General features: G+C 37.4%; 1 protein-coding gene across 4 annotated transcripts in view; it reads left to right on the top strand.

Annotated features, from left to right (window-relative positions):
- The window catches only part of INTS6 (integrator complex subunit 6), a 104,437-nt gene that overhangs the window by 33,012 nt on the left and 43,543 nt on the right, over positions 1-27,882 (top strand). For all 4 annotated transcript variants that reach the window (XR_003513735.1, XR_003513737.1, XR_003513736.1 and 1 more), the window contains exon 5: positions 24,961-25,144. Coding sequence is in view for 1 of the 4 variants with exons in the window: in XM_027557312.1 (XP_027413113.1) it covers positions 24,961-25,144 (184 nt within the window). In the remaining 3 variants the exon portion in view is untranslated. The remainder of the gene's footprint in view (positions 1-24,960; positions 25,145-27,882) is intronic.

Raw genomic sequence — 27,882 nt, 5'->3', positions numbered from 1 at the left:
AAACTTGGAATACTATTTAGCAACGAAAATAAATGAACTGTTAACATGCTACAGGGTGGATGAACCTCCAAAATGTTATCCTAGGTATGAAAGACCACATGTTGTATGATTCTGTTTTTTAAGGAATGTCCATAAAATAGATTAGTGGTTGCCTGGGAATGGACTGGGGACTGACTGCAGATGGAAATGAGGGATCTTTTCATGGTGTTGGAAATGATCTAAAACTGGATGATCTAAAATTGATCTAAAAATTTACACCACTTTGTAAATTTACTAAAAATAATTGGATTGGACACCACTTTTCCTTTCTTTAACTTGAAGTATAGTTGATTTACAGTGTTGTGCCAATCTCTGCTGTATAGCAAAGTGACTCAGTTCTATATGTATATACATTATTTTTAAAATACTCTTCTTCATTATATATCTCAAGAGACTGGATATAGTTTGGATTAGACACTTTTAAAACTGGTTGCATTTTATGGTAGGTAATTATAGCAATAATACTAAAAAATTAGACCTCACTTTTGAAATTTGTTGTAGTAAAACATATTGTTGATTCTCAAGTAATTGCTCTTTCCTCTGAACAAATTATTGATCTTCCACTGCTGGAACAAAAAAATAAAAAGGTGTTTTTTCCTCTTTAAGAGTATACACTGCAGCTATAGAGTGTAACTGTAGGAACTAGCAACTAAATACATCAGGTTGTTACTAAATCTTATTGAATACACTTTGACTCTTATGTTTAAATTTTTCCTTTCCTTATTAAATGTCATATGAGGAGAACCATCTTAAATGCAGTATTGGATAATTCTCAAAAGGTAGAAGTAGCCTAAAGGAAATTTACTTCCTTTTTTCCCCCAAGGAAAGAATTGCTAAAGAAAGAACCTGATGATTTAAAATTTTAAGTTTTTTCTTCAGTCTTAACATAGGAAATAAATAGAAAGAATACAGAGCAATTGGAAAATAGTTAATTTCACTCAATAAATATTTATTGAGGCCCTACTGTGTGCTAGGTACTGTTTCTTAAGAAATAAATCATGAAAGGTTCTTATTATGTGCTTTTATTCCTGGCTGCCAAAATTTATGAGTTTGATTGTAGTAATTAATAAAACATGTACAAAATTAATTATATTACCCTTTATTGTTTACAAGATAATTTCACATCTTACTAATTCTGTAAGAGTGAGGAAAATGAGTCTAATTATAGCCGATTCCCAAGTAAGAGGCAGAGGTTGGACTTGACTATTGGTTCTTATTTTTACTTGAAGTCCATTGCTCTTTATACTCTATTGTGGGATTAAAAAAATAAACCCACCAACAACAGTGCAGTAGTATTTAAAGATAGACATATAGATCAATAAACAAACCCATGCATTTTTGGTCAGTTGATTTTTGAAAACGGAAATAAGACATTTTAATGGGCAAAGAGGAGTCTTTTCAAGCAGTGGTAGTGGACAGCTGAATACCCCCATGCAAGAGGGTGAAGTTGGACTCTTAGCTGACGCCACATTACAAAAGTGAAATCAAAATGAGTGGGCAGCCTAAATGCGAGAGCTAAAACCCTTGAAAGAAAAAAACCTAGGCATAAATTTTCATGACCTTGGATTAATTAGACAGTGGTTTCTTAGACATAACACCAGAAACACAACCAAAAAAAATTAGATAAATTTGACTTCATCAAAATTAAAAGCATTTGTACTTCAAAGAATACTGTGAGGAAAAGACAGTTAACAGAATAGGAGAAAATATTTGCAAATCATATATAGGATAAGGGTCTGGTATCCAGAATATAAGGTAAATAAGCAGGGTGACATGAGAAACGCTGGGCTGGAGGAAGCACAACCTGGAATCAAGATTGCTGGGAGAAGTATCTATAACCTCAGATATGCGGTGACACCACCCTTATGGCAAAAAGTGAAGAACTAAAGAGCTTCTTGATGAAAGTGAAAGAGGAGAGTGAAAAAGTTGGCTTAAAGCTCAACATTCAGAAAACTAAGATCATGGCATCTTGTCCCATCACATCATGGCAAATAGATGGGGAAACAGTCGCTGACTTCATTTTTCTGGGCTCCAAAATCACTGCAGATGGTGATTGCAGCCATGAAATTAAAAGACGCTTACTCCTTGGAAGGAAAGTTATGACCAACCTAGATAGCATATTGAAAAGCAGAGACATTACTTTGCCAACAAAGGTCCGTCTAGTCAAGGCTATGGTTTTTCCAGTGGTCATGTATGGATGTGAGAGTTGGACTATAAAGAAAGCTGAGTGCCGAAGAATTGATGCTGTTGAACTGTGGTGTTGTAGAAGACTCTTGAGAGGCCCTTGGACTGCAAGGAGATCCAACCAGTCCATCCTAAAGGAGATCAGTCCTGGATTTTCACTGGTAGGACTGATGTTGAAGCTGAAACTCCAACACTTTGGCCACCTGATGCGAAGAGCTGACTCATTTGAAAAGACCCTGATGCTGGGAAAGATTGAGGGCAGGAGGAGAAGGGGACGACAGAGGATAAGATGGTTGGATGGCATTACTGACTCAATGGATATGGGTTTGGGTGGACTCTAGGAGTTGGTGATGGACAGAGAGGCCTGGCATTCTGCAGTTCATGGGGTTGCAGAGTTGGACACGACTGAGCTACTGAACTGAATCCAGAATATAAAAGGAACTCTTAAGACACAGAAATAAAAAGACACACAATTAAAAAAAATGGGCCACAGACTTGAAACATTTTTCCAAAGAAGACACAAATGGCCAATAAGCATGTGAAAAGATGTTCACCATCGTTATTAGCTGTTAAGGAAATGCACATCAAAACCATAATGAGATACTACATTTTCATCAACATTTCCTTTAAAAAATGGATGAAGGAAATGTTGATGAAAATGTAGAGAAACTGGAACCCTCATTGCTGGTAGGAATATAAAGTGATATAGCTGCTGTGGAAAGTAGTTTGACAGTTCCTCAAGAAGTTTGACACAGTACCCTGTGACCCCAGAACGCTGCTCCTTGGTATGTACCCAAGAGAAACGAAAAAATTTCCAGTAATCCAGAAGGAAAAACACCAATACAGTATACTAACTCATATATATGGAATTTAGAAAGATGATAACAATAACCCTGTGTACGAGACAGCAAAAGAAACACTGATGTATGGAATAGTCTTATGGACTCTGTGGGAGAGGGAGAGGGTGGGAAGATTTGGGAGAATGGCATTGAAACATGTAAAATATCATGTATGAAACGAGATGTCAGTCCAGGTTCAATGCACGATACTGGATGCTTGGGGCTAGTGCACTGGGACGACCCAGAGGGATGGTATGGGGAGGGAGGAGGGAGGAGGGTTTAGGATGGGGAGCACATGTATACCTGTGATGGATTCATTTTGATATTTGGCAAAACTAATACAATTACGTAAAGTTTAAAAATAAAATTAAAAAAAAATAAAAAATGCTCAAAAAAAAAATAAATAAAGAAGTCAATAAACAGAATCGAATCCAAAAAAGAAAATTTCCACATAAAATGTCTTATCAGTATTATTTATAATAGCCAAAAAGTAGAAACAGTACAATGTTCATCAACTGATGAGTGTTTAAACAAGTGTGGTATATCCATACAGTGGATATTATTCAGCCTTAAGAAGGAATTAAATTCTAACATACACTACAGTGTGGATGAACCTTGAAAATATGCTAAGTGAAAGAAGTCAGACATAAAAGATTCCGTTTAAATGAAATGTCTCAATAAGCAATACCATACAAACAGAAATAATGGTTGCTAGGATTTACGGATAAGAGGAGATGCTAATGGGTATGGGGTTTCTTTTTTGGGTGATGAACATGTTCTGAAATATGTATATACTCACATGTATTTTTTGAAAAATTGAGATAATTGACGTAACATTGTATACGCTTTGGCTATATAGCACAGTAATTCTATAGTCATGTATTGTGAAACAATCACTAAAACAACTTCAGTGAACATTGACCACTATACACAGAAAAAAATTTTTTTGGTGATTGGAACTTTTAAGATTTATTCTCTTAACAACTTTCAAATATACAGTACAATATTGCTAACTGTAGTCACTATGCTGTATAACATCCCCGTGACTTCTCTCTTTATAACTGGAAGTTTGTACTTTCTGATCACCTTCACCCATTTGCCTGCCCCCACCCACTTCCCTTGTGGTTCAGCTGGTGAAGAATCCGCCTGCAATGCGGGAGACCTGGGTTTGATCCCTGGGTTGGGAAGATCCCCTGGAGAAAGGAAAGGCTACCAACTCTGGTATTCTGGCCTGGAGAATTCTATGGACTGTATACAACTGAGCAACTTTCACTTTAAAATGAGGGGCTTCCCTCATAGCTCAGTTGGTCAAGAATCTGCCTGTAATGCAGGAGACCCTGGTTCAATTCCTGTGTTGAGAAGATCCCCTGGAGAAGGGACAGGCTACTCACTCCAGTATTCTTGGACTTACCTTGTGGCTCAGCTGGTAAAGAATCCGCCTGCAGTATGGGAGACCTGGGTTCAATCCCTGAGCTGAAAGGATCCCTTGGAGAAGGGAATGGCTACCCACTCCAGTATTCTGGCCTAGAAAATTTTGGGGTCACCAAGAGTCGGACACAACTGAGCTACTTTCACTTGCCTTTATATTTTTGATTGAGTTTTGGTGCCACTTAGGTGTTCTTCCTTTTCCCCTTATTTCCTACCTTGGATATCTGTATTCCCTAATTGGGCGTGAAAGTCCTTTATAAATTTATTCTAACTTTTCCCATGGTTTATTTGGTTTTTACTACCTTTAAGTGCTTCACCAACACTGAATTGACCCCATTGTTCCTTGAGTACATGACACTCTTACTTGTCAGAGCCTGTTCCATAATTTTGGAATGTTTCCTGTTTCTTTCCACTTTTCTTTTTCCAAAACCTACTCCGTGTTTGCTGAGGCATGGGTCAAGTGCTCTCCCCGTAGTGCGTTTAGGCCTTTAGTTGTGCATCTTCTCTGCACTTTCAGGGCTTTCTTGTCACCCCAGTTTATGGTCATCATTTCATTTGGTTACTTATCTTTGTGTTTAGCTCCTGGCAGGCCCCTTTAATTTAGGAATTCTTATCTTTTAAGTTTCAGAAATGTTCTTATTTCTTTAATGATCTTTTCCTTCCCGTGTCTCTGTTCTTTCTTTTTGGATGTCAGACTTCTTGAATTGATTTGTTACAGTCATCATCATCGTTTATTTTTTTCTCTCCCACTTTCATCTTTGTCTTTATTCATTTTAACGAGGTTGATAAAGGGCTTGGCTTTTTGCTAAGTTTTATATTTTTTTTTTTGGAGTAAGATACATATAACAAAATCATTTCAAGTGAAAAATTCAGTGCCATTTAGTACATCCTTTTTAATAACATTCTCATACTAGGCAGACACATAAAGGTGCTGTAACAGTGTATTGTTCTTTCTAATCCTAAGCAGCAGGTTCTAGGATAGGCAGGTGTCTTTCACATACCTTTTCTCCATCAGATAATTTCATCTTGGGTATCCTTGGATTTTAAACTATCCTTGGATATAAACAGAAAAATAACCGAGGATTATGATTGTTGAAGGGTAAAATCTTAGGGAAAGAAAGAATGGTGAAGGACTAAATCTTCTACATATATTGGGAAGGAAGAAATGTAAATGAATCTATAAGGGCCTGATAACTATTTATATGGATTTTTGTTATTGTTCATTGAGTAAGAGCTAAGGCTGTATTACATTTGAGGAAGTAGATTTAAGAAGTACTCATTTTATTTGAAGCTTTTTTCCCCATCTACATTATCCAAGCAGATCTGAGTAATGGGACTAGAGTGGGACTTGATCCCTGAGGAGCCAGCTTCCTGTTTATTACATCACAAAGAGACGTTCAGCGTTGGTTTGATTAGAATGGGTGCTTCCCTGCCTTTAATGCACAGTGTGTCTTTGAATGCATATTGTCTGCCACAAAGCAAGAGAATAGACTAGCACCCAGGTCAACTTTCAAGGATTTGGGAAAGCTTCTGGAAAGATACTGATTTTTATAGGATATTGGTTCAGCTGCTGTAATTGGGACAAAAGTATTAGTGGCTTAAAATAGGAAATTTCTTTTTCTCTCACGTCAGAGACAAACTGGTTGGTGGCTTGGGAGGTACTGTGGTTCTGCTCCAGCCGATTGTCTAGGCCCTGGGTTCCATCTCCTTTGTTGCTTTGATCTGAGTGGTTGATACTGGTTTTAACACACATCCTAGTTCAGTACTTCAACTGACTTTAAGCCTTTGGGAAGGAGTGCAGGATATGGACGGCAGGCAGCTTCCTAGTATGGAGATGACCTAAGCCTTGTATATGGCAGTTCCAGTCAGAGTCCATCAGTCAGAAGCTGGCAGAATAGAAAATGGGATCTTTACTTGGGCGGCTATGTGTCCAGAAGAAGTTGAGGGGTTTTGATAAGAAGAAAGAAAGATTAGGCTTTCGAGGGCCAATTTTTAGTTTCTGAAATAAAAGGGGTGGTAAAGAATTAATTACGCTTTAAAAGCTTTGGGAACATCCTTATCTTGTAGTTTGACATCTTGTTCTAAGTTTATCTTGTACATTTTGCCCCAGACCTGGAATCATACCAGATTCTGTGTACTTGGAAATGATATATAGAAACCATAAATCTGGATGTTGTTTTGTTTAGTTGCTCAGTCATGTCCAGCTCATTGCGACCCCATGGACTGTAGCCCACCAGGTTCCTCAGTCCATGGGGTCTTCCAGGCAGGAATACTGGAGTGGGCTGCTACTTCCTTCTCCAGGGTATCTTCCTGATCCAGGGATTGAACCCACGCCTCTGTGTCACCTGCATTGGCAGGTGAATTCTTTACTGCTGAGCCATACCCACCTTTACTTATACATTTATTTACTGTGTACAACTTCAGGATCTCTTATAAAAGATGTCTTAATTCCCTTCCTCCACCCTCACCTAAATTTTTAGAAATATAGGCATTCCAGTTGTCTTTCAGTTTCTCCTCCTCCTTGCTAAATACCAAAAAAAACCAAAAAAACAAAAAACAAAAACAACAACTAACCTCTGACTCCATAAAAAGGGGTGTTAGAGGTGATTTTGGGCTTCCCTTGTGACTCAGCTGATAAAGAATCTGCCTGCAGTGTGGGAGACCTGGGTTTGATCCCTGGGTTGGGAAGATCCCCTGGAGAAGGGAAAGGCTACCCACTCCAGTGTTCTGGCCTGGAGAATTCCATGGACTATGGTCCATGGGGTCGCAAAGAGTTGGATGCAACTGAGTGGCTTTCACTCTCACAGATGATATTTACTGTTGAGTTGGTGATTGTCCTCATGCCTTTGCAGTAGACAGAGTTAGGAAATAGATACTTTTTTTTTCACTGAAAGAAAATATGTCATCAATTCATACCAGTCTTTCCAATTCAAATTTAAGGTAGTTTTAATCTAAAGAATACTATTAAAGAATATGTTTGTGTTATAAATATCCAGGTTTGAGTCCTCACTTTGCAGCTAATTAGAAATGTAATCTTAACTCTCTCTTTTTTAAGCTTCAGTTTCCTCATCTTTAAAATGGGGATAATAATAACTGTATCTCATGGTTATTGTAATGATTAAATGAGAAAATAGGTGCTCAAGAAATTCTAGTTTTACTATTCTCTGTCAAACTACAAAAAGAGACTTCTAATTTTTGTAGGGGTTAGAGAAGGCTTGCTCATGAAGGTAACACTGGTACAATCAGGAAAGATCTGGTGTTAATGGGATGTAGAGATTTTTAGAAAAATATCAGGGCAAGAGACTCGCCAGGGGAGAGTGATCTGCATTAGTTAAGACTGGAGCATAGGATTCTGTTTTGATGTTTAGAATGAGAAAGTAGAGAACTTTTTTCCCTTATAGCATTTAGTGTAATGTGTAATTACATAGTGATCTGTGTGCTTATTTGATTAATGTCAGTCTGCCTCCATGCCCCACAAGGGCAAGGACTTGCCTATCTTCCTTTTATTTACAAGTAGTCACTGCACAGTGTAGTCTCTCAGTTGATATTCATACCCTAAATGAACTTTTCCAGCATTTATAACTACCACAAAATTTAACATTTGATTATTTACCTATATTATCATTCTGTAGTTATTTCATTTTTTTTTATTATTTTATTTTATTTTTTAACTTTACAATATTGTATTGGTTTTGTCATATATTGTATTGGTTTCGTCATATATCAGCATGAATCTGCCACAGGTATACACATGTTCCCCATCTTGAACCCTCCTCCCTCCTCCCTCCCCGTACCATCCCTCTGGGTCATCCCAGGGCACCAGCCCCAAGCATCTAGTATCATGCGTCGAACCTGGACTGGCGATTCGTTTCATATATGATACTATACATGTTTCATTTTTTTTTTTTTCTTTTAATTTTTTTTTCTTTTAATTTTTTTTTCATTTCTTTTATTTCTTTTTATTTTTTTATTTTTAAACTTTATACAATTGTATTAGTTTTGCCAAATATCAAAATGAATCCGCCACAGGTATACATGTGTTCCCCATCCTAGACCCTCCTCCCTCCTCCCTCCCCATACCATCCCCCTGGGTCGTCCCAGTGCACCAGCCCCAAGCATCCAGCATCGTGCATCGAACCCGGACCAGCATCTCGTTTCTTACATGATATTTTACATGTTTCAATGTCATTCTCCCAAATCTTCCCACCCTCTCCCTCTCCCGCAGAGTCCAAAAGACTGTTCTATACATCAGTGTCTCTTTTGCTGTCTCGTATACAGGGTTTCCATCTTTCTAAATTCCATATATATGCGTTAGTATACTGTATTGGTGTTTTTCTTTCTGGCTTACTTCACTCTGTATAATAGGCTCCAGTTTCATCCACCTCATTAGAACTGTATTCAAATGTATTCTTTTTAATGGCTGAGTAATACTCCATTGTGTATATGTACCACAGCTTTCTTATCCAACTGTAGTTATTTCATTAATGCTGCCTTGTCCCTAGCACAGCTATAGCTATTGACCTAATTTCTTTAAGTTCAATGATGTATAATACGTTAATACACTGCAGATTTTTGCCATTTATTTAGCCATTGTCTGACAGCATTAGTTCTTTGTAGATTTTTATTCAGAGTGAATTAATGAATGAAATTGTTGGTGACGCCCATCTGGATCTCAGCATGTTATGGAATGTGTGCCAAGTAATTTATTGTTAAAGAGTTTATAAAGTACTTCAGCTATCCCTTAGAATGAAGCCACTGGGTTGCTTTTGTTTTGTTATGTTGCCTTAAGTGGGAGAGAGCAAGGTGTATATAGTTAAATTAGCCTCCTGAGAATTGAGTCTGCTATTCCCATGGAGGGGGAAGATAGAGTGTGTGTATGTACATGTGTGCATGTGTATGCGTGTGCTTGCATACACATCTTCTGTATCCCATGGGAAAGATTGAGAATGAATATTCTGCCCTGGATATTTAGAGAGGAGGCAGCGTGGTAATAGAGAAAGGCACCAGACTCCAAATTAAATGGCATATGTATTCCAGGGAATTTTCTTTCTTTCCCTTTTTTTGCCACTAAATATATGGTACTCAAAATTTGTATTTGCTTATATTTCTTTTGTTGTTATTGTCCCCTTTGTGTCTAACTGCAATCTATATGTAATAAAATACAGCAATTTCACGTATAAGATTTGATGAGTTTTGGCAAATATAAAGTTTTTAATAGCACAGTAATGCTATAAAATACTATAGCTGTCATTCTGAAAAAGTTGTCTTATGGCTTTGCAGTTAATTTCTGTCACCGTCCCCTGGAAAACACTGATATGCTTTGTTTCACTTTGTGTGTGTGTGTATGTAGTTTTGCCTTTTCTGGAATTTCATATAAATGGAATCATTCAGTATGTAGTCTGTGTCTGGCTTTCAGTTAGCATAATGCTTTTGAGGCTCATCCACATCATTTTTTGTTATTGTTTACTTGTTTGTTTGTTTTTTGCCACATAGCTTGGCATTTGGTCCCCAGCCAGGGATCGAACCCATGCCCACTGTAGAGGAAGCATGGAGTCTTAACCACTGGACTGCCAGAGAAGGCCTCATTCATGTTGTTGCATCTGTCAGTAGTTCACTCCTTCTTATTGAGTAGTATTTCACTGCATTGCTATATTATAATTTGTTAGCCACTCACCAAGGTAGAAGAGTTGGATTTTCCCCTAGTACTATTATAATAAAGTCATTGTGTACATTGGCATGAAAATCATTTTGTGGATATTTTCATTTCTCTTGAGTATATACTTAGGAGCGCAATTGGTAGGTGATATTACCATAGTGTATATCTACCTTCATAAGAAACTGCCAAACAGCTAAAGTGGCTATACTGTTTCTGCATTCCTAACCAGGAAGTGTATGAGAGTTCTAGGTGCTCAATATCCTTGTAAACTTGATTTTTTTCAGTCTTAAATTTTACGCAATACAGTGGGTGTGTAGTGGTATCTCATTTTGGTTAGTGTGCATTCCTTAATGACTGATGATGTTGAACATCTTTTCATGTTCTTATATGTCAGCTGTATAGTGGAGTGAGTGTTCTGATTCTCTTGCCCATTTTAAAAAAACTGGATTGTTTGTCTTGTTATTGTGCTATAAGAATCTTTCACGTATTCTGGATACAAGTCTTTTATTGGATACATGTCTCAAATATTTTCTCCCAGTCTTGTCTGTTTAAAGAGACTGTTTTTTGTTTTTTTCTTTTATGGTTTGTGCTTTCTGTGAACTATTTCAGAAATCTTTGCCAAACTCAATGTTACTAATTTTCTGCTGTGTTTTCTTTAAGGAGTTTTATAGTATAAGCTTTTACTTTTAGGGTCATGATTCATTTAGAAATTTTGTTGTATAGTAGGAAGAAAGTGTTGAGGTTCACTTTTTTGACCCCGTTAGCTAATTGTATCAGTGTCACTTTTTTAAAAGATTATCCTTTACCCATTGAATTGCTGTGGCATCTTTGTCAACTGGCCACTTATTTTAGTGTCTGTTTTTGGATTTTATTCTGTTTTGTTGATCTCTGTTTCTGTCTTTTGCCAGTACAACACTGTCTATCTGAGTTTGTCTCCAGCTTTTTCTTTTTCAAACTTGTTTTGTCTGTTCTAGGTCTTTGAATTTCCATGTTAATTTAGAATCAGCTTGTTAAGTTTTACAGGAAACACTACTGCAATTTTGATTGTAATTACATTGAATCTCTAAGTTAATTTGGGGAAAATGTACATTTTGCATTATTATTCTGATACATGAACAAGGTATATATTTCAGATTTTAAAATTTATTATTATTTTTAAAAAATATTTTTTATTTGGCTGTGCTGGTTCTTAGTTGTGGCCCTCAAGATCTTTAGTTGCAGCATGTGAGATCTAATTCCCTGACCAGAGATGGAACCCAGGCCCCTGCATTGTGAGTATGGAGTCTTAGCCGCTGGACCACCAGGGAAGTCCCTTGCTCAGACTTTTTAAGTCTGATTTTTCTCAGGAATGTTTGTGGGTTTTCCTTGTGTAAGTTTTGCACATATATTTTGATACTTTTGTAAATTCCTAGTTTTACCTTCAAATTTTGATTATTTGTTGCTATTACATAGAAATATTTTACTTTTATATTTTGACCTTGAATTCTGTGACCTTCCTAAAATCACTTATTATCTAGTAGTTTTATCCACATTTCTTGAAAATTTTTTTATGTGAACTGTGAACATAGACTGTTGTACTTCTTCCCAGTGTTTGTCCTTTTTTGTTTCTTTTTCTTGACTAAATGTACTGGTAGAGGTTGTGAGAATAGATATATTTGCCTGTTTCCAGTCTTGGGGAATGAGGTGGGAGTAAAACCTTTCACCGTGTAAGTGTGATTTTAACTGTAGTTTTTTTTTTTATTCCTTTTATCAGATTGTAGAAGTTCTCATTTGTTCCCAGTTTGCTGGTTTTTTTTTTTTTTTTAATTATGAGTATGCAGTTTTGTCAGTTTTTATGCACATGTTGAGATTATATGATTTTTCTTTTTTAGTTTTGTTAATATAGTGAATTACATTGGTTAGTTTTTAATGTTAAACCAACCTTGTTTATAAGGACTTCCCTGTAGCTCATACGGTAAAGAATGTGCCTGCAATGCAGGAGACCAGGGTTTGATCCTGGATCAGGAAGATCATCTGGAGAAGGGAATGGCAATCCACTCCAGTATTCTTGCCTGGAATGGGCTCGCGAAGAGTTGGACATGACTGAGCGACTGGTATTAGCCTTATTTATAAATATATATAAACAGACATAGGAATTAAGAGAGCAGCAATCTGAAATTACTTTAAGTCAAAGAGGAAAACAAATTTTTAGTAGTGTAACACACTATTAAACACAGTGTAAACATCAGGTAAAAACACAAATATGTAACAAGAATGTAGCAAAATGGGAGAATGTGGGTGTAAATCTTGCTTTTTCCAGAACCTGCAGTTACTTAGACAAGTTTCTCAATCTTTTTGTGTCAAGGTTTCCTTACCCTCCTCCTACCCCTAAAGGATAATTCTGTATTTGTTTTGTTTTAAGAAATGTTATCCACTCTCTCCTTACCTTCTGTGCATTTCTGAAATCAGGAGACGTTTGTTAGCTTTCAGCTGGACCCTATGGACTTGCATCTGCTTGTGTCTGTGCATATTGACACATATTGCATGTGTGGATCATTTTGCTCTCACTTGGGCTGAACTATTTGCTTTCTTAGCATTTCATGTTGGAGTAAATTTTATATTCTATTTAAAAGAGTTAAAATCTTTTGGTTTAAGTATCATGAATATTTGGCTAATGATGACATTTATACAAGGGCTACTAATAAAAGCAAGACTTCTCATTCCCCTTTCACAGAGGCTTTTTAATTGCTTGCATTTTTAATTGTGTTTATTATTCACATATGTCCAAATATAAAAATTATTTTGGAACTTTTAAACATACACAGAAGTAGAGAAAATGAAATGATTAACCTCAAGAACCCTTCCCTAGCTTCAATCATTAGCTACATTTTGCTGGTCTTGTTTCATCTTGTTTCATCTGCCCCTGCCCCATACACATTTATACAGTTAAATACACAATATGCATTTTTTAGGGGGATTATTTTAAAGCAAATTTCAAACATTCCATTTTACCCTGAGTACTTCAGTGTGCATCTTTACCATGTAAGTGCTTGCACACACACATACTTTCCTGCAGTGCTCTTTGACTCAGCAAAAAGTGATTTTAATAGATTTTATTAAATTTAAGTTTACTTTACAGTATACTTACTGTTAATTAAATTAGTTTAAATTTAATTTCTCTTTATAGCTTAGCAAAAAATTTAAGGGATTTAATAAATAATACAATATCCAATTTATATCCCAGTTTTGCTACTTGTCTTACAAATGTTGACAATTGTTTTGTTTGAATCATAGTCCAAACTTGCTTCCCATGATATCTGGTTATAAGGTATTTTTATCCAGAAGTCTCATAGTTTTTTTTTTAATATTTATTTATTTGGTTGCGCTGGGTCTTAATTGTAGCACATGGGATCTTTCATTCCAGCATGAAGAATCTTTTAGTTGCAGCATGTGGGATCTTGTTTGCTGACCAGGGATCGAACCCTGGACCCCTGATTTGGGAATGTGGAGTCTTAGCCACTGGACCAGGGATTACCTCTCATAGAAGTTCCAAGAACATAAATTTGTATCCCTCATTGTTCTGTAAAAAAAAATTTTAAGGAAATTATTACTTTACAGTGAATTAGCATTGAAAGAAACAAAAAATATGATACACACATATGTACCTATGGTACAATAGGCAGTGCAGTATATAGGCAGTTCAAATTGTGAAATTTCTGAGAATAGAGGTAAAACTTTCAAAACTATAATACGGTATTATGACTCTTACCAATTATGAATAACTATTACTGATGAATCCAACATCTGTTCAAAGCAGCCTTTTAAAAAGGAGAAGCGTTTTTGTCATTTAGTAAATTATCATTGAAATGAAGAGAATATAAATATATTCTATGCTATGCTATGCTAAGTCACTTCAGTCATGTCCGACTCTGTGTGACCCCACAGATGGCAGCCCACCAGGTTCCCCCATCCCTGGGATTCTCCAGGCAAGAACACTGGAGTGGGTTGCCATTTCCTTCTCCAATGCATGAAAGTGAAAAGTGAAAGTGAAGTCGCTCAGTCGTGTCTGACTCTTAGCGACCCCATGGATTGCAGCCTAACAGGCTCCTCTGTCCATGGGATTTTCCAAGCAAGAGTACTGGAGTGGGGTGCCATTGCCTTCTCCGAAATATATATATTCTAAGGTTAATCAAATAGGAACTGCAAATGAAATTCTAGTAGTCTTTGATGTAGACTTGAAATGACACTCTTCAAACTAAAGGTGCCACAAAGAGGTCAAGATGATAAGCAGAGGCTATAAACTATAAACTCTGGTGTTCTGCTTAACTTCTGATGGCCAGAAGGGATTCACAAGAACCTTCAGATCCAGTGTGGAGAAGACTTAGATGGAAACTCCATGATACTCAAGTGGTATGAACCTCTGTGGTATGGAAGAAGAATAGGGGGTTTATGCAGCTTGAGGGATAATTATGTGCTGCTTATGGAAGAAGTTTCATTTATGTTTCATGTTAAAGTTTGGAGAAGCAAGGAGATACATTAAACTGGTGATGTACCTTAGACTCTATTAAGTTATAGGTGCCAAGTATGTTGGAGGATTAAATGTGATGATTTAAGCAGAGTATCAAATTAAAACCATGGCCCACCCTTCAGTAAATGACAGCCTGTTAACTTGTTGTGTGATTCGGGGCGATATTTGGTATGAACAAGAGGTCTTTAACTTTCTGTCTCTCACCTCATCTTTGATTTATCAAGAAAAGATTGTTATTGTTATGTTTAGGGGCACAATGTGTCTCCAGATGATAGGATGTATATAGCACACTCAAGAAAGTTTGGTCGGTAAGTGTTTATGCTTGAAGCATTAAATGCTCTCAGTTACCTAGGAAATAATTGTTCTCAAACTGATTCGCCAGCTTTTAAGTTAGCTTTAAGTGTGCTTTAAGTTAGCCTTCTGATCTAATACTTTATAATTATTTCATTTTAAATGTTAGATTCCGAAGAATTTAGAATACTATTTAACAATTGTATGTAGTTATAAGGTAGAGTTGGTGACATTATTGTGCATCTTTTAAGAAAAAGTGCGCTTTTTCAGAGTGTGTATGTCCTTTTGGAACTTGAGTTTCTCATATTTTGAAAAGTCATGCTTTGTGTGTTACAATAACTTGTTATCATTTGAACATGTTAAGTCATTACTGTATTAGTGGAGGTGGAGAACTGTCAGAGCCTCTGTAATTGTCTTTGGTCTTGGTCCCTTGCTTTTTGTTTTTATTAATTTGTTTCTTGCTTTCCTTCCTATTCCTTTTGCCTTGGTGTTATTCTTAAACTATGATTCAACTCCTTAACTTGTCTTGGTTTCCTTCAGTCTGTCTTTCTCTGGCTATAATTACTCTAAAGCACACAGTTTAGGTGTATTATTCCACTTGTTCAAAATATTTCATTGCTTTTTATTGTCCACTAGATTTCTCAATACCTGTTACAGTTAAGCCATCCATCCATTTTACTCATGCAGCCATATTTTATTGAGTTCCTTTTGTGAATTGGACATTGCTAGGCTCTAAGGATCAAGTGGTAAAACGAGCAGGAGCTCCGCCCGCTTGGGTCTAGTTGAGAAGACAAACATTAATAAAAGTATCATGTGGTAACAGTAAAACTGCAGTGATCATGTGTCCTACAAAAGGGAGGAGTATGTACTTTGAGAGCTTATAATAAGTGCATACTAGATCTAGTCAAGAAGGTCACTGAAAGCTGAGATTTGAAGAGGTGAGAAGGATTTACTACACATAAAGTGGGAAGGATCATACCAGGTAGAGGCACTGTACAAAGGCTCCCGAGGGGAGTGTTTTGAGACTGAGGGACTAGAAGAAGGCTTATGCGACTTGCAGTGTAAAAGAAGAAGGATCATTGTACAAAATGGTAAAGAAGGTTGGGCTTGACCACACAAGGAGTTTTGAGGCCATGCCAAGTAACGTTATTAATATGACTGCAATAGGAAGTCTTCCAAGGGTTTTATCTGGGGAGAGGGGGTGGAGGAGTGGAAGACAAGCAAATGTTGGAAGACCAGTTAGGCATTGTTAGTTCTGACAGTAACTTGATCATGGAGGTTGGTGATAATAAAACAGAAAGAAGCAACAGTTGCAAGAAATATTTAGAAAGTTAAATCAACCACATTTGCTGACGTATAGTGCTTTTGGGGGTATAAGGAAGAGGGAGACAGCTTCTTACAGAACTGGATAGATTGTGGTGCCTTTCACTGAGCTAAGAGGTCTTGAGAGAGTAGTTCCATTTTAGTTGGAGGAAAATCATGAGTTCAGTTTTGAGCAAGCTGGGTTTGAAGTACTTTTGAGCCATTCAAAGGGAATGGCAAGTAGACAGAAGAATATTTGGTCCTCAAAAGAAAGATCTAGGCTGGACATGTACAATTTTAAGATACTGAGTGTAGGTAGTATTTGAAGCTGTGAGTAAGTGGGTTGTGTGTTTTGAGTATAAACTGGCCAAGGCTTAATACTGAGCCTTGAGAGACTGCAGTATGGAATGGCTAGGTGTTAGAGGTGGAGGGGAGTGGTGGAGTGGAAGACAGAGGAGCAGCAGAAGAAGCAGAAAAAACCGTGAGAATATTTCAAGGTGAAAGCCAATGGAGAGTGTCTTTCTAAAGAGTGGTAAAGGAGGGGAGTGGTGGAGTGGAAGACAGAGGAGCAGCAGAAGAAGCAGAGAAAACCGTGAGAATATTTCAAGGTGAAAGCCAATGGAGAGTGTCTTTCTAAAGAGTGGTAAATAGCTTTGAATGCTGCTGGGAAGCATAACAAATCATGCTAAATCTCAGTGACTTGATACAGTAACAGTTTATTGTTTCTCAAAATTTTTTGAGTTGGCTTTATTGAGCTGGGGACTTAGCTGGGGCTGGAACATCCAAGATGGCCTTGTTTACATGTCTGGGGCTTTGGTGCTCACCGTTGCCTGGGTACTGGCTTCTTGTCTCTGTGACTTCTGTCTCTCCATAAGGTATCTCATCATGCAAGGGTCTAGTTCATGCTTCTTTACCCAGTGGCTGGATCTCAATGCCTTGACAGTGAAGCTTTGAGGCCTGTTAAGACTTAGACATGGAATACTGTCATCTACCATCATGGCCAAAAGATGACTTAATGTGGGAGTTGTTTTAGTAGAACGGAAAGACTAGGAAATGATTAGCAGATGAAGAAAAATTCCTTATCATTCCCCTGTATTTTCTCTAAAGTGTGTCTTAGTCACTCAGTTGTGTCCGACTCTTTGCGACCTCATGGACTGTAGCCCACCAGGCTCTTCTGTCCATGGAATTCTCTAGGCAAGAATACTGGAGTGGGTTGCCTTTTCCTTCTCCAGTGTTTTCTCTAAACTTGACCTGAAATAGGCTACTAATTTCCTGAATGCTTCCTGTTTCTTTCCTCATATACTTATTTCCTCTGAATATTATTCCTCTCTCTCCCCCTTATTAAAATCCTACCATTCTTTTTTTTCCAATTTTAATTGGAGTATGCTGCTGCTGCTGCTAAGTCGCTTCAGTTGTGTCCGACTCTGTGCGACCCCAGAGACGGCAGCCCACCAGCTCCCCCGTCTCTGGGATTCTCCAGGCAAGAACACTGGAGTGGGTTGCCATTTCCTTCTCCAATGCATGAAAGTGAAAGGTGAAAGTGAAGTCTCTCAGTCATGTCTGACTCTTCGAGACCCCATGGACTGCAGCGCACCAGGCTCCTCCGTCCATGGGATTTTCCAGGCCAGAGTTGGAGTGGGGTGCCGTTGCCTTCTCCTAATTGGAGTATAGTTGATTTATAATGTTGTGTTTCCGCTACGCAGCAAAGTGAATCAGTTTTACATATACATGTATTCACTCCTTTTTAAATTGTTCTCCCATGTAGTTCGTCACAGAGCGTTGAAACGAATTCCCTGAGCTATGCAGTAGGTCTTTAATAGTTACCTATTTTTTATATAGGAAAATCCTACCCATCCTTACAGTCTTCAGTTTTTCTTTGAATGTTGTTCTCCAGCAGTTCTGAATTTTTAGTTTTTATCCCAGTATTTGTTATTTCTTGCCTTTTATGTTTTTCATCTTAATCTTCACCCTGCATATGCCCTGTAATCTTCAAAAGGTTCTAGAGTTTCAGTAAAATTTTTATTCAAAATAACTCAAATGCTGTCTCCTCAGAGAGCCTTTGCTGGTTCATCCCCCAAATAATGAATTATTCCTCTGTACCTCATGCATACTTTTACTGTTGCACATATAACATACTACAATTATTTATTGTTCTTGAAAGTAGGAAATTACAGTGTCTGCTGTGTTGCCTTTCATTAAATAATTCCTGAGTTACAGCTTGATTTGTGATCTCCATTCTTAATTTTTAAGGAAATGCCCTGCATGGTAACAATGAAAACTTTTATATCAGTAATGACCTAATTACTTCTTTGCTACTGTGCCAAGTTCATTGGTATTAGGCCAGTGCATTAAACTTAAAGATGAGTAATGGTTTGGTGTGTGAGGTAAAAAATGTTTATGAGAAAAAAATATTTGGCCACACTGTTTATATCTCTAAAGTCTAAGACTAGAATTTATGAGATTGTATTGTATGGCCTCAGTAGAAGTATGTCCATGTGTAAATTCTCATTATAAGTATTGTACACTGAGCTTGATGGAGGAGTTGCAGTGGCTTCACCGTACAGAGCGGTTGTCTGTTTGCTCTAGGTGTCGGGTAGATGTTGCAGCTCATGTCTTTATATCCTCTACGTGTGGGTACGTACAAGGGACATGGAGATCAGCTGGTTTCATATAGCAGGGCAGAATAATACCTTAGCTCTTGGAGACAGGACTGGCTGGTTCTGAGACCCACCACAAACATGGCAGTGGAACCCCTGTTTGTGTGTTGGTGTCCATATCTGTGTGTGTGTGAGGGTCGGGAGTCACAGTTCTTGCTGGCAGGACACTGGTGCTGTGCCCTCTGCAGCCTTTGTTCCACTCGCGCTCTAGTACTTGTCTTAGGCAGTGGGAATGGGAGGGACTTCATTTATTCTTTCAGTTGACACACGCTATGGGGGGGACACAAAAGAATCAGATGCTTCTCCCTGCCTTCTCTTAAACTGGAGAAGGATAGGCAGCCAGGGAATAGGTCATTAAAACTTAGATGGGAAGTATGATTATTATTAAAGGGTTTATAATTTGAATTACTTCAGTAGTAGACCCAACTGGCAGAACATCCAAATGCAAGGGGAAGCCTGCTAAGAGTTAGTACAGATGACATCAGTCACCTGACTCTCACGATGGGCTCTGGTGTGATCGTCATCCAGGAGTCAGTTAGGTTGTGTACCAGGAAAAAAACTCTCTTTGGGTCCTAAATTTAAAATGTTTTTAAAAGAAATTTATCTTCTTTTACTGTTTGCTGCCTTTTGTTTATTTGTTTCTTACATTCTACAAGTTTAAAAAAATAAGTATTAGCATATGAGAATCCTGATACTGAAGTTTTTAAATTTTTAATTGGCTATCATCAAGAGAACTAGCTAAAACTTTCTCTAAATCTTATTTATTTGGCTTGGTATGCTGCTGCTGCTGCTGCTAAGTTGCTTCAGTCGTGTCCGACTCTGTGCGACCCCATAGACGGCAGCCCATCAGGCTTCCCCGTCCCTGGGATTCTCCAGGCAAGGACACTGGAGTGGGTTGCCATTTCCTTCTCCAATGCATGAAAGTGAAAAGTGAAAGTGAAGTCGCTCAGTGGTGTCCGACTCTAGTGACCCCATGGACTGCAGCCTACCAGGCTCCTCCGTCCATGGGATTTTCCAGGCAAGAGTACTGGAGTGGGGTGCCATAGCCTTTTAAATCCTGAAATAATGCCTTACTTGTGCTAGGCACTCAGTGAATAACTAAATAAAATTTAAGTTGTTCTGTAGTCCAGCCTTAGCAAAATCATAAATAATTAGGGACTGAACCATAAACAATACAAAACAAGAGAAAGTTGCACTTTTTTAAGTACCTAGAGTTTTGAATATGCTCAGTGATAGACTCTCACCGTCCTAATCTGCCTTTTGTTTTTTATACCTATGGAGAAATAAATTGTATATATATATTTTTAAGAAATTCAGGAAAGACTAAAAGGTACAAGGACAGTAAGATAGTTCTCCAAAGCAAAGAAGGAAAAGTAGGACAGTCTTCCTTAGTTTAAATTGAAGTTACATTTCCTTTTCTGTCAGCTACTAAGGTAATATAAGAAACCTGGAATGGTGAGCTCAATAAAATTAATCAATTAAAATAGTAATACAGAAAACCTCAATTGTATTCAAGTAAAAATGAAACTTGGTTAGTATAAATAGTTTTCTTTGCTTATTAGTCCGTTAGACTGAAACTTTGCAAAGTACAATTTTATGAAGACCCTAATAAAGATCAGTAATGTCATGGTTATGGGTAAGTTAATTGAATTTCACATGATTTATCCAGTTTTTAAAATTTGCAGCTCTTCTTTGGTGCTCCAAACTTGATTATATAGCAGCGTTTATTTAAGTCTGTGTTTTGCAGACAGGAATCTTCTGACACACAATCTTACATTGTACCTTGGCTATAAACTGGGGATAATAATAGTACCTACCCCACTGGTTTATTATAAACATATTATAAATATGAAAAGCTCCTAGAATGGTGCTTGACACACACATAGTGAGTGCTCATTATGCAAGCAGTTATTATTATTATTGTTTATTTGTGTTGTTCTTGTTACATTACCTGTGTACTTGAGAACTGGAAGTGAATAGCAAAAGGGGAAAAAAGTGTCTCTTTCCATCAAAGACTCATGGGGGACTGTGGTTTATAAAAGGAAATCATTCTAAAATGTTTATAAGATTTAGGATTTAGTGGTTCAAAATCACTGGATTGATTCAGAATTGGATGAGTGAGTGTGTGTGTGTGTGTGTGTATGTGTGTGTTTAGAACAATGTCTGCCATATAATAGTTCAGTTCAGTTCAGTTCAGTCGCTCAGTCATGTCCAACTCTCTGCGACCCCATGAGCATGCCAGGCCTCCCTGTCCATCACCAACTCCCAGAGTTCACTCAAACTCATGTCCATCGAGTCGGTGATGCCATCCGGCTGTCTCATCCTCTGTCGTCCCATTTTCCTCCTGCCCCCAATCCCTCCCAGCATCAGGGTCTTTTCCAATGAGTCAACTCTTCACATGAGGTGGTCAGAGTATTGGAGTTTCAGCTTCAGCATCAGTCCTTCCAAAGAACACCCAGGACTGATCTCCTTTAGAATGGACTGGTTGGATCTCCTTGCAGTCCAAGAGACTCAAGAGTCTTCTCCAACACCTACAGTATAATTGTTGTTAATAACTTTTTGCATCATCAGGCATTTGAATTTGAGTACTCTCTTACTAAAGTTTCCTGTAATTAAGTCTCAGAAAACAGCTTTTATAAAACTGTTTTCCTGTCAAATATTCAGAAATAAAAATCCTAATAAATGTTTTGGTAGCCAGTACTGTGACTTTCTGTCTTCTTTTTGTTTGTCAGCTTCTCCTTAAAACACATTTCTAAAACTATTTCATTTAGGAGCATGACCCCTGTCCTCAGAAATCTTGGAGTAGAGTAACCATGTTTTTTATGCATCTTTAAGTTCCCTGATCCCACATACCGAATATTTGGTAGGGGCATAAAAATGGGAGAACAAATGTAATTTTCAAGAAATATTCTGTCTTATAGTATATTTTTATAGCACCAGTTAAGTAGAACTCTGTGTAGAGTCCTTATGAATGACTGAGCTTTGGGGCTAATGATTGATGTGTATATACACTTTTCTTGTGTTTGATTTTGTTGTAAAATAATACTGTTATAAGAGATGTATAGATAACTACTTGAATGGATAATTTACTGGTTTTGCATATTAATGTATTCTAATATTCTGGATAAGAATATGTAATATAAACATTTCTTGACATATTTGGCTAGTTTAGATTTTTTTGTTGTTGAGGATTTTTAAAAATTTAGTGAATAAAACAGAACGTTGCTGATAACTGAGTGCTGTTTCTTTTCTTCCCCTACTCAGTTGTTATTTCCCTCCCTGTTCCCCATCCGAGAAGCAGAAATTATCATGAATTTGGTGTGTAGCCTTCCATTTCATGTTTTCTTACTTTTACTCTACGTCTTATGTTACACACATGTAAAACTGCTCTTTAAGTAATTGTTTAGTAGTGCATATAAATGCTGTCTTGGTGTCTGATTTTGCATCTTGCCTTTAATTTGTGTTATCTGATCATCAGTGTATTTGAGTTTTTTTATATATTTATAGGCCCTATGGGTTTCCTCGGGTATTTTGGGGTTTTTTTAGCCCTTTTTTAACTTTGGGAATTATTTATTCATATTTATTGCACATTTTTCTAATGGTTGATTTTAGATTTTTCTACTTGATTTATGTGCTCTTTGCCTTGATTTTCCATATGTTCGGAAAGACTTCCCTTTGTGATTATGAGACATTGCTAGAATTTCAACTGTAGACTTTCAGTTTGGAGTAATTCAGCTCTCTTGAGTATTCACTTTTTAAGCTAAAGCATTTTATCTTTTTCCTGTACCTGTTTGCTTGCCATCACTTCTTACTATTTTACTAGTGCATTTCAGTTACAGGGAATTTTTTTCCCTCCTCTTTGGTGATGAGGGTGGTAGTGATATGGAAGGCAGAAATAATAAGAAATTAAAAAATGAATAAAAATTTGACACATTTATAAAATTAATACAGCTATGTGTAAAATACACTCATGACCCTTCTTGGCCTTTTGTTTTACTTGGAATACATTCTTGATCTAGCATTATGTAGCCAGTAAGCAGATAATGCTCATTATTATCTGATTAGGGGTGGGGTGTATGTACATGGTAGGGGTCCACGTCCTGTCCACCATTGTACATGCGGTCTCTACAGTGCTGTTAGCCACTGGATTCTTGAGCCAGGGCCGGATACCGTTACTTTCTAGAGCTACTGCACTAACAGTTGGAACCTTCTTCCTCCAGCACCACTGGTGCCTTGTATTTATCTTCTGGCGGGTGTGGCAGTGGGTAGCAGCAAGGGCTTGGGGTTCCCAGGCTGTTTTACAAGTGTCACAGAACCTTCAAGGTTAGAAAACCTTCCTCAGGGAACATCCGGGCCCAGATTTCTTTGAGCGTCTTCTGTCTTAAAAGTAGAATCAGTGCCAGATGAAAAGCTCATGACTCTTGGCCATGGGCTCTAAGTCCTGGCTGACTTGATAGGGGAATCTTGCAGGAGGTTCTCTTGGCATGAGTCTTGTGGAGAGAGGTGCCATTATAGCAGAGCTTCACTAGGAACTCTCTTCTTAGCACTGAATCTGATTTTTTTTTAATGGTTTGATATAAGTCAGTGAAGAGACTTGAGTTCTTAAGTCAGTGTAGAGTGACTTCAGCCCCTAATTTATCAAGTTCAGAAATCTTCGAGGTCAGAATTAGAAAGTCTATAAGTGATATAGTCATCTTGGTTTTGACAAAAATAATGTAAACTCTGGCAATTAATTTGGAAGTGATATTTTAAAATGTGTTCTGTATTTAAAGAAAACTCCAATATTTGAATAAATCAGTCCCTGAGTACGCTGATCTGGGATTTTATATCATTAAAAAAAATCTTTTTTATAAGTGATAAGGATTTTTGTTTTCCTTAGCACTGTATCATTATCACACTTAATGTTATTCATAATCCCAGTAATATATATTTTGAATTTTCCCAGTTGTCTCACAAGCCTTTGCTCTTGTTTTGTCTCTTATTCTCTAATGGTCTGGCCACCCTCCCCACTCCCACTCATTGCTCTTCCCTGCCCAGTGGCAGGTTTCACTGGAGAAGCCAGGTCCTGTGTCTTGTCGAGTGCCCCACACTCTGGGTTTGACTGACTGCTCTCTGTGGTGCTGGATAAGTTGATTGTGTATCCTCAGGAGTCCTGAGGGACTCCCAGTAAACTGGGTTGGAACTGAAGCCTTGGTTAAATTCAGATTCAGCTTTCCCTCCTTTCAACACTATGTCCTTCCGGCATGAGGCTCACACTGTCTGGTTCTTCCCTTTACTTACGAATGAGACTACGGTCTGGGTCTCTTGGTGCCTTGTGCCTCTGTTAGTACGGAGGTACACAGTAGAAGCACGTTAAAGCGCTTTAGATTTCTTAAGAATCTGAGATTCTGATTGAGCGGGTCCTTAGAGGGGGTGGGGAGAGACATAGGTTAAAGACCACATGCAAGAAATCCCCAAACCCTCGAGTGTTACTTAGATGGGTTATGAATCATTACCTTTGGTACATTTACAGTATAACTGGAGTGACACAACTTACTTTTAGCAGATGCTCTGGGAAGATCTGTGTTTCATATGAAATGAAGCCTATTTAAATCATTTAACTGTGGAAACGTTTGAGATGTGGTGTGATAGAAAAAACAACTGGTTTGGACCCAGCAGGCCAAATCATTTATTCTCTCTGAGACTTGTTTTTTAATTTACATCTAGAAAGTAGGAATCCTAAGATATTTATCATAGGCTTGTTTTAATGATTAAATGAAACAATTTATTTGGAAGCAGTCTCAGCACCTAGTGGTGAGTTATACTGAAGTCTGAAGAGCATTACAGAAATAGATTTATTTTTTTCAATTGAGGTCTTCAGAGTAGAGCTTAAGAAAACTGAAGTAATAATATCTTATGTGCGATTTCATATATATATATACACATATAAGCTTTTGCTTTTTAGCTTATTTGAATGATGGGAGACTCATGATGTAGTTTCAATGTAAGTGTAATAAATGTAGCCTTTTTGGGAGGCATAGTGTGTGGACATCTTTTTTTTTTTTTTTCCCCTTTCAGCTTCATTTACCTCTTAATTCTCCTTTGCCTGGAAGTGAATTGACCAAGGAACCTTTTCGTTGGGATCAGAGACTCTTTGCATTAGTGTTGCGGTTGCCGGGGACGATGTCCGTAGAATCAGAGCAGTTGACAGGTGTGCCTTTAGATGACTCTGCAATCACACCAATGTGTGAGGTGACAGGCGGTAAGTTTTTCGCTGGCAGTAATTCAGTGACTTAAGCAGATTTTATCTGAATGTTTTAAAATGTGCATTTCAAAAACTCCGTGTTTGTTTTGTTTAACAAGTTACTATTAGAAGTTACTAGACATATATGGTTTTAAAACTACATTGATGGTCTTTGATCTGTTGAATAAGATGTAAATACTATTGGGTCTGATAATGCATGATAATTTTTTTCTAACCGTATAGCAAATGCTAATATTTGAAGTTGTTAAACTTATTTTCTTATCTATAAAGATTGCCAGTGATTTACAAATGCCATAGAATTATTTTCTCTGAAAAATGTTTCAAGAATCACCTCATTGTCCATGTAATGATTAATGCCTGGTTAAGTACAGTTTTACCCAGAGGCAAAGAGGAAGTGAGATAGGTTAGAGGAAAACAGGTAGTGAACTCTTAACCAGCTGTGCTAAGTGAACATTAGTAAAACTCTTGAAACAGAAGATGTAATAGACTCAGAACTTCTGTATGGTGGAATTGGTTAACAACAGGTGGGTTAAATTCATATCAGTATGCATCGAGTGCCTACTGTGTACCAAGCACTGTCCACGCTTTAGGACTGCCACAGTAAATATGACAAGCGTGGTATTCTTGCTTTCACGGTGCCTCGTCATTCTCTCTTAAGGAACTGATGGTAAAATGTCCAGGTCTGGCACACCACTCTTCCATTGGTGTCCTGGGTTGTGACATAGTCTCCATTCACTGTCCATGCTCTGTTGAGATCCCATCATAGCCAGCTGTGTAAGTCAAAGGAAAGTAAGGTCTAATTAATGTTTTAGGTGCCTTTCTTCTAATTTTCTGTGGATTTTGGAAGCCTGCAGATTTCACAGATGAAAAAGAATACCCTACATAGATAGGTATGTGAAGTAGATAAGTTAAAAGATTCAGAAATCACCATTGATGATATGTTTCAGTGACCCAGAAACCTCAGTTGGTCAAAGAATTAGGGAGTTTTCCACAAACATACATCCTGAACCTCTTCTAATGTAGTACTTTGCTTTTCTTCATGCTCCTGCTAGCAGTAATGGGAGACTGCTCAAATGCCACTCGTTTTCTTATAGTATGCTTTCTTCTTTATTTTCAATGAATGCTGACTAAAAAGTGTTTTGAGAATAAAACACCGAAAAAGTAGCAATAACTGAAAAGCTAACATCCACTGGTGGAGTACTGTTCAAATATGCAATCATGTTAACAGTTCTGTGCATTTTTAAACGATAAGAATAGTGTATGCATTTGTTTTTTCCTTTATAGAGTAATTTATGTTCATTAAGGAAAAATTGGAATGAAATTTGCATGTGTTGCCGAAGTGATTAATATTTTATTCTATTTTTAATGTATACCTTAAAAATTATATAATTGTCATTGTAAGCATATTTCTTTTATTATCTTTAATTAATGAATACTCAATGCCAATTAGCTGTTTTTGATCATGGGAATACAGCAGGATCAATAGACAGAAGGCTTACGTTTTTGGGCTGTATGACAGATAAAATGCTATAACATGAATAAATCATGTTTCAGAGAGTTCTGCTTACTATCAAGTAAAGACACAGGGTGAGATTGCAGGGGGCAGTGAGGCAGAGAACGAGTCTTCCTGGGATGTCTTCTAAGGAGGTGACTTTTTTACCGTAAACCTAAAGGATATGTGTACCCCAGTTTGAATCAGTTTAAAATGTTGCATGTCCTTGGAAATTGTTATTCTCTTTGTCTAAAGAATTAAATAAAGCAACAATTATTCTTTTATAAAAGATATTAATCCCTTTAAAATGATTGTTACAGCGTCTTCATCAACCCTCTCTCCTTTTTAAAATTGAGGTAAAATTGATACATACAACATTTTAGTTCCGGGGGTACAACACAATGATTTGATATTTGTTTAAATTATGAAATAATCACTGCAGTAAGACTAGTTAGCATTTGAACAGAACTCAGAATAACAGAGTAAACCATACAAAGATCTCTGTAGAGGAAATAGTAAGAGAAGGATCATGCCATGTGTTTTGGGGAGCAACAGGAAAGCTGATATGGCTACAAGCTTATGTGGGGAAAAGGAGAGAATAACAGGTTAGTTTCTAGAGGTGGGCAAGGGCCAAATTGTGAATAGCCTTTTAGGCTGAAATAAATATTATTTATTTTCCCAGTGTGATGAGAAGTCACTGGAGGGCTTTTTATAGGAGATGACATCTGATTTCCATTTCTGAAAGACCACTTCAACTGCTAGATGAGAATATACTGTAAAGCGGTGGGAATGAAAGCAGAGAGACTAGGAGAGATGATAGTACTTTGATCTCAAGTGTTTATGTTTGGAGATGGTGAGAGGTGGTCTGATGGAAAGGAAAGACTGAAGGTAATGCAGGAAGAAGGAATCAGGGATGATTCCTGGGTAATTCACTTGGTCTGAACAATTGGAGGTGAACGGCTATGCTATGTACTGAGATGGTTACTCAGGAGAAGCAGGTTGGGGGGAGGTGCAAGGGTGGTATCAAATTTTAAAAATACCTAATAGACATGTTGGTAGAAGTATTAAGGATAAAAAGCATTTCATAAAAATTGGAAGACTTTTCTAGATTAAATAAATTTAACTTTCTTAACTTCTGTAAATAGGACTGTTGCCCAACTTAGTATTACTACTTTTGTGTCTTAATCCATTTTATTAATACTAAAATCCTTCCTAATCCCAAGGGAGAAAGTTTTTTTTTTTT

Source organism: Bos indicus x Bos taurus, chromosome 12 (genome assembly GCF_003369695.1).
Source record: "Bos indicus x Bos taurus breed Angus x Brahman F1 hybrid chromosome 12, Bos_hybrid_MaternalHap_v2.0, whole genome shotgun sequence".
NCBI classification, from domain to species: Eukaryota; Metazoa; Chordata; class Mammalia; order Artiodactyla; family Bovidae; genus Bos; species Bos indicus x Bos taurus.
The sequence above is the reverse complement of the archived record's forward strand: the minus strand, read 5'-3'. Positions and strand labels throughout refer to the sequence as shown.